The sequence below is a fragment of the Lepidochelys kempii genome, chromosome 5 (genome assembly GCF_965140265.1).
Source record: "Lepidochelys kempii isolate rLepKem1 chromosome 5, rLepKem1.hap2, whole genome shotgun sequence".
In the NCBI taxonomy this organism is placed as follows: domain Eukaryota; kingdom Metazoa; phylum Chordata; order Testudines; family Cheloniidae; genus Lepidochelys; species Lepidochelys kempii.
In genome coordinates this window covers 79843065-79860650 of record NC_133260.1, presented here as the reverse complement: position 1 = coordinate 79860650, position 17586 = coordinate 79843065, and the positions used below count along the sequence as shown (strand labels likewise).

Genomic DNA, 17586 nt, shown 5'->3' with positions numbered 1-17586 from the left:
AAACCATTAAAACATCATTTTCATTTTAATGATTTGTATCGGTGAGAGGATGTAAATTAGTAATGGCCTATTAAATGTTACAGTTTAAGTTATTCTAAAAAAGACCTATGTATATTAGATGATGAAAAAAATAATTAGCTTTTTTAATATACTTAACCACATCCCTTTCAAACACGAACGAGAAGAACTGAAATAATAAGAAAAATTTAACATTTTTTGTCACTCTTTAAAGAAAAGATTTGCACATGTTCTACAGCTTGAATGTTTCCAAGAAAGATGATTGCAAACTATTATTGTATATTTGCAGAACATTTCCTCTTTATATTTGATGCCATGGATAGGAGCGTTCCATTCAATACATAGATTTCGGGATGCTTGAATCCCTAAAGTCCTCCTGAAGGCTTTTTTATTACATAGGTTACTTAAAATTAGTTTTTATGGCTGCTGGCTGCTCCTGAAATGCATATCAACGAGCTATCTCTGAAAAAGGAAAAATCTTTAAAAAAACAGAGGACACTAATTTTCTTTATTCTGAGTGGGAGCTATAATGTATTTATAAAGTAATAATTAAAAGAAAAACAATTACTGGAGCCTTATCTGGACCTTGCAGCTGTACTTCCTCCTTTTGCATTAGCAGTGTGTGTTCTAAGGTTATGACAAACCATGAAAATTGCATGTTAAGAAGAGTTTTATTCCTTTTCCTATGATTTGATTGAAACAGACAGCTACATTTTGTGTATATATAATTAGGCAGTAAAATAGGCTTTGAAGGCAGATTTCCATTTAGTATGTGAGTCACACGCACAACAGTCTTTCATTCAACAGCCAAAGACTGATCTTTTTAATGCCTCAACTCGCTCAACATGTTTTCTGAATGCTACATCTTGCGCGCCGGGGGCGGGGGGGGGGATGATGGAGAGGGAGGGGAGAGAGAGAGAAATCAGCTTTTAAGACATATTTCTTTCTTTCTTTTTTTTTTCCCCTTCCCAAACAAAAAACAATCTGAAAAGCGAATCTAGCAAGTCTGTGGTGATTTAACCTTACAACAAACTGATTTTTATTGTCTTTTTTTCCCAGATTGTTGTCCAGGGCAGCGATGAATGCTGCACCAGTTCTAGGCGTATCTAATCCCTTTCATAAAAGGCCATTGTGGTAGTAAAACTGAGACCAATGGCTTTTTCATTCTCTACCTCTCAGCACTCCAAAGTAATGGCACTGGGATCTCTTCTTCATGTTTTTCTTTTCAGATGCATATTTTCTTCTTTTAATAAGGTGAAAATGGGGAGAAATAAAATTAATACAATCACATCTTCCCCAGGCTCTCCATAAGCACCTATTAGAAAATAAAAAATAGAAATAATCACCTGCAATCTTAGTTGTTGTGATGTGTATGATAAACTTGTTTTTCTATAGCAATATGCCTTTGCAATTTTATGGCCACTATAAAAGTGTATGAAAGTGTTTAAAAGTTATGCAAATAATATTTGGTTCATCATCTTTTTCCCCTCAGGGTCAGATTATGCCACACTTCCTTGCACTGAAGTCAAGCGGACTACTGACAAAGTAAGGAATTATTCAACACAACCATGGCTATCAGAATCTAGAAGAGCAATCATGTATTGGGTGTACCATTCATTTATTTTTTGCCTTTTAGAAATTTGTGACGTATTCCTGCAAACCAATAGGTAGAAAGAAGTATCAAGATAGCTGAACTGTAATCCAGTTTTAATGTATAGGACACAAAAGAATAGTGGGTATATAATGCAATTCTGCAGGGGAGGGTGTTTGTGTAGTTTTTTCCCCTCAAAATGTCCCAACCTATGTATATACAAGCACAAATGATTTATGCTAGAATAATCCCATTGCATTAAATGGTTTGAAAAGAATTTGCCATTTTGAATTAGAATACCAATCTGCATTTGATACAACCTTGATTTTGACACCACAGGAATGGGTTTTCACCAACAAAACAAAGTGAGGCTTACCAATTATCTCTTTTTTTTAATTTATTTTTATTTTTTTGGTCAGATCCTACACTAAACAGGTATATATTAAGCAAAGAAATTAGATTTATGACTAGACATATTTCACACTGCACATATTTGCATCTTTAATAATTTCTTAAAATGAAATTATTTTAGTATGTCCCTTTAATACCACTATAGTTAAAGGTATCTCTTAGTATCACCGTTAAAAACAAACAACCAAAACAAAACAAAAACACAACAATGTTTAGGGGTCACAAAACTTTGCTCCAGGCTAAAACTTGGCGTACGAAGTTTAAGCTAGGGCTGTCACCAGTGGTAGGGATCTTTGTTCCCCGCCTGCATCCTTTCAGCTGCTGGGAAAACACAGGTGGCTGTCCCTGAGATCCTGCCCCGTGAAAGAATTCCACAGGACAGAGGGGTTTCACACAAAAGGTAATTCAGCCTAGGCTTGTGCAGATTTCCCGTGGGAATGATTCTCCTGGCTACATCCCTCTCACTTCCTTAATGCAACTTTAGAGGTGGTGCTGTTGAAGCAGCTGAATCTCTCTTCCATGTGGAAGGCAGCAGATCCAGCTGCAGAAGTTGCCTTCCATACCTGAGGGAATGGTCTATTCTCTATATTACTATTTAAAACACAATTTTTATGGCACTTTCCCTGTAGTAGCTGGGTATTCATAACTACATTACACTTGGACTCAACATGCTTCATAAACTGTAACCGCAAAAAGAAAAGGAGTACTTGTGGCACCTTAGAGCCTAACCAATTTATTTGAGCATAAGCTTTCGTGAGCTACAGCTCACTTCGATGATGAAGTGAGCTGTAGCTCACGAAAGCTTATGCTCAAATAAATTGGTTAGGCTCTAAGGTGCCACAAGTACTCCTTTTCGCGAATACAGACTAACACGGCTGTTACTCTGAAACCTGTAACCTCAAACCATCCCTATAAGGTAGGTAATCATTATTACCCCAATTTACAGAAGAGGACAGCACTTGAGATGGTGAGACCCACATTTTTCAAAATATGTCTGTAAAGATGCACACACACACACACACACACCAACGCTCCTGATCATGAATGCACAATGGCAGAAATGTGCACGCAAGTCTGGAATATGTGTATGCAAATCAAATTGTAAATAGACCAGGTGTTTTGTTTATGCAAATTGTGCAAACACTATTGATCATATACAATAGTGCATACAGTTTTAAAATGAGGGCCTAAATAACTTACCCAAGGTTAACTCAAGACTATCCTTCTTCCCTCATAAAAATGATAAGTAATTATGATGATTGATTATTTATATGGTGGTAGAGTATAAAGGCTCAAACTAAGGATTGGGGCTCTATTGTGCTAGGTGCCATATATATATATACATAATGAAAAGACAATCCCTGCCCTAAAGAATTTACAGTCTAAAAACATTAACAGAGATAGAATAAGACAAAGAGAGCCATCACCACTGCTACCTTGATCACTGGGAAGAATTTGCTGGGGTCTTAGACACCACCTTCTTCTAATTTTCATAGAATCCATAAAATTGAGGTCTGTAGGGACCTCAAGTAATCATCTAGTCCATTTCCTTGCACTGAGGCGGGACCATGTATACCTAGACCATGCCTGACAGGTGTTTGTCTAACCTGTTCTTTACAACCTCCAGTGACTGATATTCCACAATTATTCCCTTGGTAATCTATTCCAGTACATAACTATTGTTATAGTTAGAACATTTTTCCTAATATCTGACCTAAAACTGCCGTGCTGTACATCAGTGGTTCTCAAACTTTTTCTTTCACGGACCACTTGAAAATTGCTGAGGGTCTCAGCGGACCACTTAATGATCTTTCCGAATGTTGTTTGTACCGTTAGCTATTGTAAAGCACTTTGGATAAAAGTGCAATATAAAAAACCCTTAATAATAATTAAAGTTTTTGTTCTACAGATAAAAGCACACAACTCATATTTTAATATCAGTAGTCTTACCTTTCTAATGCAATGGATGTGTCCTCTCTCCCCCATCGTGGCAGCCCCCAAGCTGTGGCTGGGAAGGAAGGGGGTCTCTCCCTCTCTCCCCCACCGCAACAGCCCTCTGGGAAGGGGGAGGGGCTGTCTCTTCATCACCGCAGCAGTCCCCAAGCTGAGGCTGGGAAGGAGCCTGGGGGGTCTCTCCCCGGCAGCCACAGCCCTGGAGCTGGGGAAAGTCACCTCTTTCTTCTGCCACTGCAGCCCTGCAAGTCCCAAATTCCCCCCACCCCCTCTTTTCACTCCACTGCCCCCTCCCACCTATTTCCTATTCCCCTCAAGGCTACCACCTCACCCTATTTGTGCGTCTTCTCCAGGGTTCAGGCACCTAATTAGTGGAGCCATGCCTGTGCGGCTCCACTAATTAGGTGGGTGGCCCTTCCTTCTCTCGTGTGCAGTCACCCAGGCGTGTACCTTATATGGAACTATCCGCAGACCACCTGAATGGAGCTCACAGACCACTGGTGGTCCACGGACCACAGTTTGAGAACCTCTGCTGTAGATTAAGCTGATTACCACTTGTTCTACCTTCAGCAGACATGGAGAACAACTGATCACCATCCTATTTACAACTGCCATTAACATCTTTGGAAACTATTTTCAGGACCCCTTCAGTCTTTTCTCAAGTTAAGCATACCTAGTTTTGTTAACCTTTCCTCATAGATCAGGTTTTCTAAACCTTTTTGTGAAGATCTGAACGTGCAGGTCTAGAACCTTCTCGCTCCAGTGGAGTACCGGAGTCGAAAGGGGAGCGCTCAGCGATTGATTTATCACATCTTCACTAGACGCAATGAATCGACCCCTGCTGGATCGATCGCTCCGGAGGTAAGTGTAGACATGCCCTTAGTGGCATAAGGAGTGTATGGAGTGAACAGCTTTTTTCAGATTCAGCCTTTCTTCCCCTAACTAAGGCCTGGTATATACTTAAAATTTATACCGGCATAGCTGTGTCAGTCAGATGTGTGGGGGAAAAAAGCACATTCCCTGGTGACATAGCTATGCTGGCAAAACCCCCAGAGAAGACATAGCCCTGCTGACAGAAGAGGGCTTCTCAGATGGTTTCTTGATGTTTCTACACCAGTAGAAAAACTCCTTCTGTTGCCATGTGCTGCATCTACACTTGGGGACTATGCCATCAGAGGCTCTGCAGTGTAGACATAACAAATTAACGCTAATACTCTCAAGTGAGGATCTTAAGGTACTTTTACCTATCTGAGATATAGGTCAGTATTATTGTCTTGTCCCCATTTTAAAAACAGGGAGGCATGGGGAGATGACAGGATGTTCCCAAAACCATACAGCAAATCAATTGGAGAAATAGGAAAGTAACTCCCTGGAGTTCTGACTCCCAGTGCTGTGCATTAACCACAAGATCATTCTTCCTCTTTTTGTACCTGTGCTATTTCTTTCCTCCTTTTCCATCTCTAGGTTCCAATATCTCCTATCTCTTGTTGTGTTTTTCCCCTCTGCATTGTCTGCCATATTATCTTTTCTCCCTCACCTTTTCAGACAGTTCTCTCATTTCTCTCCCACAGTCCTCTGTCCCTGTGTCTCTCACCCTCCACTTATGAGGCTTGTCAGGATGCCAGTTGTTACTTTCCAAACACATTCTGATACCTTCTTTGCTGAAATTCCAGTGTTACAACTCTCCAAATTTTGTTCTGTCTAAAATGTAGCAGCTTGTCTTGTCCTGCCTATTCAGTGGTAGGAACCTATTACCCTCATACTCAGAAACTTTCACCAAATCACTCTTCATTTCAAATTTTAGTAGACACTCTGCCTCCTAGTCACCGTGATCTTATTCCGAATATGTACTATCTGATTGTATTTCTTTCCATTGCCTGTCCCATTCCTTCTGTTCACTCAGTGTCAGATTTCTGTCTGCCCTCTTTTCACATTGCACAACACATCCCTCTCTCCCTCATTTTCTAGTATAGACTCCCTATGCCTAATTGACCACCACTCTGCAAATTCCAATTCAAGACTCATCTCCTCTTTCCCTGGCCTATGACTTCTAGCCTTCCCTCTAATAAAACAATCTAATCCTATTCCTTAAGCCTTAGTTTCATTTCCCCATGCTCATTTGTTCTCCCTGAAAATCTAAAGTGTGGCACTCAGTCATTGGCCTTTGTATGCTCCTTCACCTTAGCACTATAATAACTATGACTACTACCTGTATAAAATATTGTACCTTCATACATCATATGTATTACAGACTTTAATTCACTATGAAGCATTGTGATGTTTTGTATGAAAGACGCTATACAACAATTGCATACATAATATGTTAGATCTATAAGAAAAGTAATGTATATTTTAAAATTTTTATTTATCATGCACAATCTACTTATAAATAGAACGTATTCTTAAAATTAGCTGAATACTTACACAATACACTAAGTACTATAGTTTTGAAATTATTTGAAAAAAGGAGTATCTATACCGCTGGGTCACTCATGTCTGGGTCAAAAGGTCAGTAGCTCAAATTCTACTGCAGGATTTCATAGAATCACAGAAGTTAGAAATGAGAGACTTATTCGATCATTCAGTCCATTTCATTGCCAGCATGGGATTGCTCCCTACAGTATATTTGTCTAGTGTTTTGTCCAACCTAGTTTTAAAGTCTCAAGCAATGGGATTTAACAACTTCCTTTGAGATATTATTCCATAGATTAATACATCTCACTGGCAGGATTCTTTTCCTGGTCTTCAGCTGAATTTTTCTCTATTATTTTCAGCCCCTGACTCTTAACTGTACTCTTGTCTAACACAGATGCATAGCCCCTGATAATTTTTGTTGCCCTTCTCTAAACACCATTGAGGTGACTTGTGGTCATATACAATGCACAGCAATACCTACCTGCATCCCGCACAATTAGAGAGATTGACTTTCAGAGTAAACATTAAATTGAGGTACCTTGTGATTATTCAGGTGAAATTTAAAGACTGTTCTAAAGGAATAGGGGATAACCTCACTAATATTCTCTTTCAGTAAAATACACTCTGTGTAAGTCTGTTTATGAACTATTTGCTAAGTGTATAATGGCTAACTCTATTTGTCTATACAATCATTGCCCCACAAGTATCTAATGTATTGCTTTCAAAAGTACTGTGGTGTGCTTTGTATATAAAAGGTGCTATATACAACAACAACATTTCATTCTACTTTTACTTAATTCATCGAGTAAAATAATTAATAGAAAACTAGATATTGTCTCCTTTTGGATGCTAGGTTAAAAGAAGAAATGCTGGTTTAGTTACTGCTGCTATGGTACTTTTAGAATCAATACTGTCACCTCTCAGCTCCCATATACACCTCTCAGCTCCCTTAGTTAAAAAAAATCCCGCACAGTCCTTTTACAAATCAGAAACAAAGAGCAACAGTCAGGGACTCTCTTATTTTTAAACAATAAAATAAGACAATAAAAACCCAGCTGAAAATTAAGATTTTATTCAAACATTTAAACAATACTTTTTAAAAATACAATTATTTTAAAATCAGACATGTCAGAGGGACTAGTGTTAACAAAACCATGAACATCTTCCCAGTGGGAATATATTTGCACACAGCTAATATGTTTCTCCATGGTTAACTGCTTGTTTACAAAGAATGCTTTGTGGAGCAGGGAATGTGAAAAATAAGATGACCTGACTCTCTCCTCCACAAAAGGCATAAACCAGGCCGAGGTCGGTGTGCAGACTCTGCTGTATTGCTGCTAACTGAATATACTGGCCTGTGTATCAGCCAATGAGAAGGCTTAAAAGCATATTTCCATAATGATGATTGGCTGCCGGACTCCAGGCTCACTTCAGCCTTTAAAGGAAAGAAAAAGAGGAGCTTTGCTGAGAAGATAGGCAACACAACTTTCTGTTGCTTGTTAAATATTCTCGGTACCAATTCATCTTCTTAAAAAGCTGTTTTTTGGGGAAAAAGGAAACATTTGTTCACAAGAAATAGGTTTCAAACAGCCAAAGGGTTTCATATAATAGCCTATCATTCTTTTTGCTAAAAATAGATTTTTGCTGGTAAATTTGCTTAGCAAATTTGATGCACATGCCTGGCTAGTTAAATAGAGTGAGGTTTTCTTCAAGATTCATAACAGTCTACAATTGCTTTAATTAAACAAGATTGTGCTATTTCTGACAAACATCACAAGTTTATTGGCCTTGTGCGGGTCTTTTAAAATGTGCACGAATCCAAAATTGTAATTCAGTTCGGAGAGCAGGCAGAAATTAATGAAGGTGGAAAAGCCTCTGGATGCTCATTCATTCTTTTAGGATGAAGGACATTTTCCCCTTCACAAAGGAGTTCTTGTGAGAAATCTTTCTGCAACCACTCACCATGACGTGTGAGCGCTGAAGATACAGCAGCCCCTGGCAATGGGCTCGCTGTAATCGTTCCTTTCGAAAAAGCTTCTTAATAATCAGTCAATAAACGACACAAAACATGTAGCTATATGTATTGGGGTCCGTCCGCCGCCCCCCCCCCCACGAGTTATATGAACTGCGGGGTAAGGTGACGCTATTTCATCTACATAATGCCCGCTTCAGTTGCACAAACATCTGTTCAATAGGCCGTCCTTTCAAAAAATTTAGAAAGGTTGACTAATTCAGATAAAGCAGTGGGCGCATTTTTGCAATCTTTCCCAGTGACCATTCCTTGGCTACCTAACAGACCAGCCATTCAGAAGCAATTTTCTTCAGGATGAAATTATGTGCTGACGGTAGCAGATCACGTCCCATAATAACCCTTCCCCCACCCAATGCTAAATACAATCTGTCTCCTACTCACTGCAATAATAACGTGCAAATGACTGTAATTTTGCAGACAAGAAACAGCCCAAAGTGAAACGTGTCTAAACAGAGGTCGATTTTGAAAAATCAGGGCTATTACCTAAATCTGTAAAACACATATTGTAAAAAACCCAGCAACAATGATCTGCCTTAAGTAGTGGGGGAGGGGGGAGTAGCCTCGATGTCGGTGATTTTAAAAGCTTCACTAGCACAAAGTTAAATCATTAAAATAGTTTCATTTCACACTCTTTTCACAACCATGTCACAGTATCCATACCAGTTATGATGTGCATAGCAATTTAAAGAACATAGAAGGCAGGAGTAGCCGTGTATTCTTCAGTGTTTACACTGATTTGCATTGCACTGCTGCTTTGGAAGTAGGCACTTTGCAAGCACTTACTTTGTTGGCATAGTGTTGTGTATTGTGAGATTGCCTGTGTAAGAGTCCACACAGCAAACCCTGCTTACATAACAACCATGCTCAAGAATCCCCCTTCTCACCCACCCCTAAGAAGTATTCTCCACTGATTCTTTGACACTATCGTTAAATGCCTTTTCCTACTTATAGTGTACGCAAACTGGTATTTTTTTAAAACAATTTCAAATGTTTAATGTCATCAAGGGCCTTCTTGGCAATTACTTTATCTGAGCGAATTAGACCCTTCTCTAGCAGCTCCAAAAGGTGATATCTTTTAAAAGAAAAGGAAGAGGAGCATACATCGTTCCTTCCATGCAACTATCCAAACAACATATGGCGTGATGTGTACTCTTTACTCTCAACAAATTTCAGTATAGCTGGGGAAAGGAGAACAGGAGACGCGACCCATTATTGTAGTTTACGGTCATTAAAATATAGTTTTCATTACGTTTAAAGACGATCTCAGTTATATGATACATTAGCAATAATTCAGACGTGTTGTGATTCACTATGCGGCCAGAGGGGAAAGAAGTATGCACTCGCCACAGAGAAGAATGGAAAATGTTGTTTATTGCAGCATCAACTCCAGTTTGGTTTTAAAGAACAGACAGAGGCTGTCTAGTGTTTTGGTAAGACAACTAAATCAGAAGTGATTTTTATTCAACCAAATGTTTCTTTAACTGTTACTTCTGAAATGAGAAGGATCTAAAATGTTTACTCATCCGAAAATACTCTACTAAACATCATTTTGATGTTAAGTGTCGACCGTATAAGCACTAATGCACATAATTTGCTCAGTTGGACAAAATCCAAAAGCGTATCTTGTCACATTGTCATCTGTAAGCAGTTTTACAAATGTCGTGCTTTAACTTCTTCCCGGAAACTATGATTTGGACAAAATTTTCAATTAGCTATTCAAAGATAAGAAAAGTCCAATATTGATTTTCAGAGTGAGATACTTTACACACACAAATACACACACAGAGGATTTGAAATGAGACATAAATGAAAAATAAAAGCGCACAGTTAGCCAGACTCCAGGGTAGTTAATAGACTTTAATATTAAATTACCCATACAAACTATTATTTTCATGCTAGACCCCATCAACCTCATGATATGTGACCGCAGAGACACATTATCTGGGTTATCAGCCTTTCGTCCTACAGTTAATTCAATTCTCGACAAGACATTCATGTTTGTTGGGTCCCTTCAATGTAGAAATTGTTCTCTGCAGAGTGCGTGGGGGAGGGGTTGTGCCTGGCAAACTGATCAATTTAAGCTGCATAAGGAACGTACTCACATTTTTTAATCAATTCAAATGCATTTTAAAGAGCATTTGGATCTAAGGCTAAACAAAAGAACTGATTAAGATTTTTTCCCCCTTTTTTGACGCAAGACAAAGCCTGCTAGAAAAGATTTGTGTTACTGATTCTTGTGAAAGGGTGTTGTTCACGTGGTAGTTATATGGTCGCTTGCATTCACAGTTCAGTGCTTGCAGCAGTAAATGAGGAAACTGGAAACAAAAGGGTTACGTGTTTTTTCAACAACAGAGAAACCGCACTGTCTCCTGTAAGTCCTATTGTAAAAATGAACATGAAATAAACTCTGAGGAAGGGACAAGCGTTAGGCTGAGGAATAAGGACAAACCGAACACGCTGCAGTACCTTGAGTGTCTCTCTAACGCTGGGGTGGGGGAGGAATGGAATCCAGTTCTGTTCTTTGCTGAGCCTCCCCTTCTTAAGACATTGTTTGCTTTTCTCCTTCACTAAACATGAAAATGATCGCACTCAGGTAACAGCCTCTCTCTCTCGGTTTCGTGTCAAACTGTTGCAATTCTGAATGAGGGGGCATTTAAAAACGGAGAGTGAGATTTTAATTTGCCTCTTTGAAACAGAAAAATCATCCATCATTGCTTTGAAAACTGCCTTGAAATTAAATTAAAAAGAAAATGAGGAAGTCCTCCTCCCACTGTGTGAGGCTTGGCTGGGCTGCTCGCCTCCCTATTTGGTTGTCTTGACATAAAATGTTATATAGGATAATGCTGTAATTGAAATGGGAAACATGATTTGTATCTTGCTGCAGCAGGAGGCTGCCTGCTGTAGCACTAAATGTAGTTTGAGGATTGCAAAATACAAGGCTTCTATGTATGTATGCGTGTGTGTGTGTTTTTCCCTTTCACCCCCTTCAGCAGCCGAGAGGAGCAGCTAGCCAATCGGAGAGCCCGGTTTCATAAAAGCTGGTCTCTGATTGGGCAGATGGGAAAGGGCATTGGGAACAAAGAAAAGTCCCTTTCAGGTACAGAGTCTGTGCTTGCTTCACACTCTCCCTTCTCCAGTTCTGATTTCTGCAGCTCACTATTGCAGTAAAGCCAGTTTGTTGTGTAGTGTGTATGTGTGTATATGTGTGTAGGGGGATTTTTATTTTTTTTAATTTTGTTTTAAAAAAGAAGGTTCATGAAATCGGGTGCTCTTTTCTTCCAAACACAATAAATCTGTTGAAGAAATTAGATTTTTTTTCCAAAAATAAAAAGCGGCTGCAACAAAAACACACTCAATGCAGTTAGAAGGAAAAGGTCAACTCGATCCAATACAGATCGTAAGTACGGTTGCGTGGTGTGTCTCTAGCACTTAGAGGGGATTTTTTTCATGCGAAGGGGAGTATTATGAGTTTTGTGCATTGAAATAAGGAACTAGTTATTTGTGTTTTAAAACAACAAAAAACCACGAGTAGGCTGAGTTATCTAAGGGATATGAAGGTGAGGAGGGTGAAAGCATTGTAGCTTCTCACACAAATCATACTTGACGGTGCACTCGGCGGGGGGAGGGGGGCGTTTTTACCTTTTTGGTTTTTTTTTTAAACTAACCAAGAGGGGAAAATCAAAGTGACACAACTACAAGCCTGCCAGCATATTTTTTCTCTCTCTCCACTCAATCCCCCCTAAAAATGAGCAAGCAACTTGTTAATAGGACCTTAGGGGTACAAAATAGCGTAGTGGAGCAGGAGGTTTTTTTTCTTCTTCTGTCACATGTTAATACCAATAATGTAATGCTAAATTAGGGGATAGTGACGCCCATACGTTGTGGTGCAGTGAGCGTTTTTCACCCCCACCCCCCCAAAGCCAGCCATCCCCCAACCAGAATCTACCCAGGGTTTAGAATGGAGACTAACTTGGAAGCTATCAAATGTTTAGTCATGTTTTATATACGAAGATATTAAAACCTTGAAATAACCTCCCCATCCCGTGTCTCTAAACTACTACAAATTGCAGATAACTCGAAGAAAGATTTTATAAGGTGTTTCTCTAAAACATATGCTTTGCCATGGTGTTCAGTACATTTTACTCATTCCTAACTTCAGAGACCCAGTTCGCAGAGAGAAATGTTTCACATTCATAACTTGTAGCTGTGCCAGCAGCAGAAGGGGGAGGGAGAGAAACAGACCTTAAGTTTTTTTTCCCCCTAAAGACCAGATCAGTATTTTCTTGATACGCTTGTCACCCATTTTTGTTCTCACGACAACCAATTGAGCCCTTGATCGTCACGTGATGAGAAAGGCTTGAACTGTAACAAAATCTCTCCTTTTAGATGGTTGGTTGTTGGTAACTCGCCCTTCCCCCCTCCTGCCCTAACATTTCCAGCAAACCAGCTCTCCTTTCCAATCCATCAACAATTCATTACAGCTTTTAGCTTCCAAACGCCAGCTAATTAAAAATACTAAGCCAAGCTCCGAGACTATCTGACTTAAAGGCAAAAGGGGAGGAAGTCATGAGGGGTAATAAATAAAAAGACGATGCAACATTTGCTGAAACGATAAGGAAAAAATGTGTCCTGCAAAAACCCAAAGTCTATTTTATCTCTTTGGTCTCTAATTACTGAATTACTTGCAACATGACTGATTAGCCTGAGCTCCCAGATTTCCCCCGCTCCCCCGGGTAGTTTGGATGCTATTTTTTTTTTTTTTACAATATACAAAAGAGAAAAAAAAGGGGGGGGGGAATCCCCGGATCATACCCTTGGGAAGATTTACTTAATTTAAAAACACACTCTTTCCTCCACTCCCACGAAATGTTCTGATAACTGGTTTATCAGAACACTGATTTCCCCCTCCCTCTTCTCCGCCCCCCCCCTTCCCCTCCTCATCCTCCCCCCTTCCTTAAGTTAGTTCAAGAAATCAGATCTGTCAGGACCGGCGGAAAAAATGCCACTTCCCGACTAACAGGCGGAATCCAGCCCAGATTTTCAGTCCTTTCTTCTTTTTTTCCTTCCTCCCTTTCACTAATTTATCCTGATGTTAGCACATTCTGTCTTGTAACAACCGGACGCCTGTAGGTTTGTTTCATGGGATCATTACTTACTGATCAGGATGGCTCTGAAGTCTGGAGTTGAAGACGGAATGTGAAGTTGGAAAACATTTTAAAATTGTTATTATTATATCTCGGTGCCTGTTAAGAAAAAACAAACAAACAAAAAACCCTGGTCCTTGATGCTCCTGTTCTGAATGTGAAATATTATCTTCCAGCTTGTAAAGTTGAGGAACAACATTTTTAAGAAAGGAGGAAAACCAACACAAATAAAAGGACTCCTGATCCGTATGCCAAAATGGGGGGAGATATCTTTTTGAGCGATTATACTGGCTGAGATGTTATTTTGTTTTCTACTTCTTGATCACTTTGCTCTTTAAGTAAAATGAGGCACAGAGTTGTTGCTGAGTCGAGTGGGGACAGCATTTTGATTTGCTGGCTTAATTAAAAATGATAAAGGATTAAAGGTAAGCAATATGCCTATATATGTATAAATATTGAGACAGTCAACTGTAAAAGGGATAGAGATCCCTTTAAAAATCGTTTTAACTAAGCTTTGTCAAACACACACTCATTTGCGGTCATTGAGGCCACCTTGGTGCAGATCACTTAAAGTGTACGTCTTAATCAGTTTCCTGTACAGTCAGTAATACTATATTTAACAGAGTGAGCAATTGTGTAACCTAGGAGTGCATTAAAACTGATTTTAGAATTATCTTGGGTATATTTTAAGAAGAAAAGACACTTTTACCCATGAAGATGGATATTTCTCAAGTAAATGTACCATTTAAAGTATAGGTTGTTGATTTTTTTTAATGGAAACTATCTTGTGTTAATGAAAAACAGGCTTCATGCCCCCCACCTCCCCAAGGTTAAGTAAAATTGGGGTAAAAAATAGTATAGAAAAGTCACAAAACTTCCAGGGTCTTGTATAAAGCCACAAAATCCAAGGAATGCAGTGAGGGCTGAAGCTGTGTCCTTCCTTTCTGGCTTTTGTGTCTAAGTGGTGGTCCAGGAGCTTATATTACACATGTGCTCCAACAGCTAGTCACCAGCCCTAACTCCCTATGTCCCTGACTTTGTGCATTTAAATCATGTAGTTAGGGTGGGGTTTTTTTTTTTATAGATGACTATTTTAAGAGTGATTATGGATGTTGGGGTACAACTAGATTCAAGCTGTTCACTATAAAATAATCACAAGCAATTGCCTCCTATTTAACAACTTTTAAAACAAAATTAAACGTGGAAACATTGAATGATCTTGCTCCCCCTCTCCTTTGCCCCCTATATTAATCGTATTATATTCTGGTAATATCCAGACAAGAAATATTCGACTTTTCCCCTCCTCACAGGAAAAGGTGGACCTGGACTTCAGGGTATAAACCTAGACATACCAGGGGGAGGAAGATAAGAAGAGTTAAATAATAATTTAAAAAGAAAAGCCCAACGGAGATAAACGAATGTCCCCTCATCTCCAAAGGAAAGTTCATCGGATTTTTATTCTAGAGATCTCATCTTCAGGATGTCAGTGAACACTTCCACTGCAGGCAAAGGTGTGGATCCAAACGCGGTTGATACTTATGACAGTGGCGATGATTGGGAAATCGGTGTTGGAAATTTAATAATCGATTTGGACGCCGATTTGGAGAAGGACAGACAGAAATTTGAGATGAATAATTCCACTAATACCACCACCAGCAGCAGCAGCAGCACCAGCTCCAAGGATTGTGGGGGTCTGGCTTCCAGTGGGGCTAATGCTACCTCAGCCTTAGCTGATGGCCTAAAATTTGCTTCTGTTCAGCCCCCTGCCCCCCAGGGGAATTCCTCTCACAAAGAGACTAGCAAATCAAAAGTGAAAAGGAGTAAAACTTCTAAGGATGCTAATAAATCTCTGCCTTCTGCTGCCTTGTATGGGATTCCTGAGATCAGCAGTGCTGGCAAGAGGCAGGAAGTCCAAGGGCGCCCTGGAGAGGCAACTGGCATGAATTCAGCACTGGGTCAAAGTGTGAGCAGCAACCCAAACGGCAATAACAACAACACCAGCAACAACAACTCTATTGCCTCTTGCGGGAAAAACAAAGAGGAGAAACCAGGTAAAAGCCAGGGCAGCAGAGGCTCCAAGCGGGATAAGGATGCGGGGAAATCCAGGAAGGACAAGCAGCATGACCTGCAGCAGGGCCACCCCAACGGTGGGGGTGGCAGCAGTCAAGCTCCCTCTGGGCACCTGTATGGCTTCGGGGCCAAGGGAGGCTGTGGTGGGAGCAACAGCCCCTTCCACTGCGGCTCCTCCACGGTGGGGGAGGTGAGCAAAAGCGCCCCGGATTCAGGGTTAATGGGGAACTCTATTTTGGTAAAGAAGGAAGAGGAGGAGGAGGAGAACCACAGGCGAATCAAGAAATTGAAAACAGAAAAGGTAGGACAAGCTCTTCTTTCCCTGGCTATCTCCCCCCCTGTGTCTATTACAAACTTCCCGCAGCTGTGTTCCTCGCTCCTGTTATTGATGTTATGCGTTTGTGATATACATATAATCTGTGTGTACAAACCCCACTCCCGGACAGAAAATGCTACGGTGGAGTCTTATTTTCGTCCTGTCTTTAATTTCTCTTTCCCCCTCTCCACATCCCCAGTATCTTCCCAAATGTGGCCAAACGTGTGTGTCCTGTTGTTGTGTCTCCTCCTTGTGTTTATTTTAAAGGAGAATTCGAAGTGACCCTCCCTGATGGGGCTGTTACACTAATAACATTCCGAAGTGATGTTTGCAACCCCCGAGGACACGTGTTTGCAGACCGGAGGCTGGTTTGTGTGTGTGTGGCTCAGACCTACCTGCCTGGGTTTTGTTTACTATCCTTTTTATTGTGCACTCTAGTATAAAAGCGGATGTTCCTTCTGCCAAGGTGGAAAGGAAATTCACATCCTTTCTTCCCACTCTTCTCTTTGGAGTTTAGATTGTGATAGGGAGGAGAGATGCATCTGCAGATACTTTGGCTCTTTCATCCACCCTAGTCTGGGGTCTTTTTGGTATTGGGGGGCTCTTGTGTTTACAACAGCCAAGAGGCCTCGGAAGCTGGCGTGGGGAAAGGGGAGCACTGAGCCAGAAGACACTCAGTGCCTGTAATAATCAGCCTGGAGGAAGGGAGTTGGGGGAGGGGAGTGCACCGCACCTTGTACTCTGATATATGTACAAAATATCTTTCTCTCAAATGTGGGGGAACAGTTTTCTCCTGTCAGGGCAGTCTTTCTTATCTGAGCCCTATAGGTTCTTGGCTGTGAACTTCTTGTTTGCTGAGTGGTTGAAATGTGTGAAAGAAATCAAGTGGTATGTGTGTGTTTTCCTTTCTGTGTTAATGCATAAAGGATGCTCTCTGTAAGAATAAATGGCCTTGTATTGTTAAGGGAGGGCGGGGAGAGAGCTGGTTTTCTTGGCTATTGTTATTGCTCATTCAGGCAGGTTCTAGTGTCAGCAGCAATTGTTCTATCCAGAGGGCAGAAGGTTTCTTCTCTAGGATCTAGGGGGCTATTGTTGGCCCATGATTAAGAGTCAAATGAATTCTACAGGTTTGGTTAAACAAAGACACCTTCTCCTCACCCCTCCCCCGCCCCCGCAAAAAACCCAAAACCTTAAGGGTATTAATTTGTGGCATGATTGTCTGGAATTGTTCTTAAATTACCTGCTTTTACAACTTCCCTGACTAACTTCTAAGTGATGGGAAAACTTTCTGGCTAGTGTTAAGTGTACAGAGTTGTTTACCAGAGTCCAGCTGGATTGAAATCCTTGGGAAAATTTATGCTATTTACAACATATTATGAGCCTCTTTTTGTGTGTCATTGCTGATGTTTAAGATTGTGTAACGTTTCAACAAACTCTTGGGCTATTGATAGGATTAGATTTTGGGGGTTGTGACATTAAATATGTTAAGAAAATGTAAAGATAGATTCAAATGTCTTGTATGAGGAGAAAATTTGAATTTCACATTTGTAGGTATTTTGCCACTTTTAGGATAATATATCTACAGGTCAATTTGAATGATCTGTTTGATTTTTCTAAATACAGATGAGAGAAACTA

General features: G+C 40.2%; 1 protein-coding gene and 1 long non-coding RNA gene across 4 annotated transcripts in view; one reads left to right on the top strand and one right to left on the bottom strand.

Moving 5' to 3' along the window:
* Nucleotides 1-7444: 7444 nt before the first annotated feature.
* On the bottom strand, nt 7445-11047 carry LOC140911555 (uncharacterized). Its single transcript, XR_012159045.1, has 2 exons — nt 10887-11047; nt 7445-7924 (listed from the first exon to the last, which is right to left on the bottom strand). It is a non-coding gene; the product is annotated as an uncharacterized lncRNA (long non-coding RNA).
* Nucleotides 11048-11584: 537 nt separating this feature from the next.
* Nucleotides 11585-17586, top strand: part of ZNF608 (zinc finger protein 608) — a 106600-nt gene continuing 100598 nt past the window's right edge. For 2 of the 3 annotated variants that reach the window (XM_073344838.1, XM_073344841.1), the window contains exons 1-2: nt 13375-13989; nt 14875-15935. In XM_073344838.1, the coding sequence (XP_073200939.1) occupies nt 15045-15935 (891 nt within the window). In that variant the 5' untranslated portion in view covers nt 13375-13989; nt 14875-15044. Of the gene's footprint in view, nt 11818-13374; nt 13990-14874; nt 15936-17586 lie in introns of those variants that run through there. The other variant, XM_073344840.1, reaches the window with a different exon arrangement.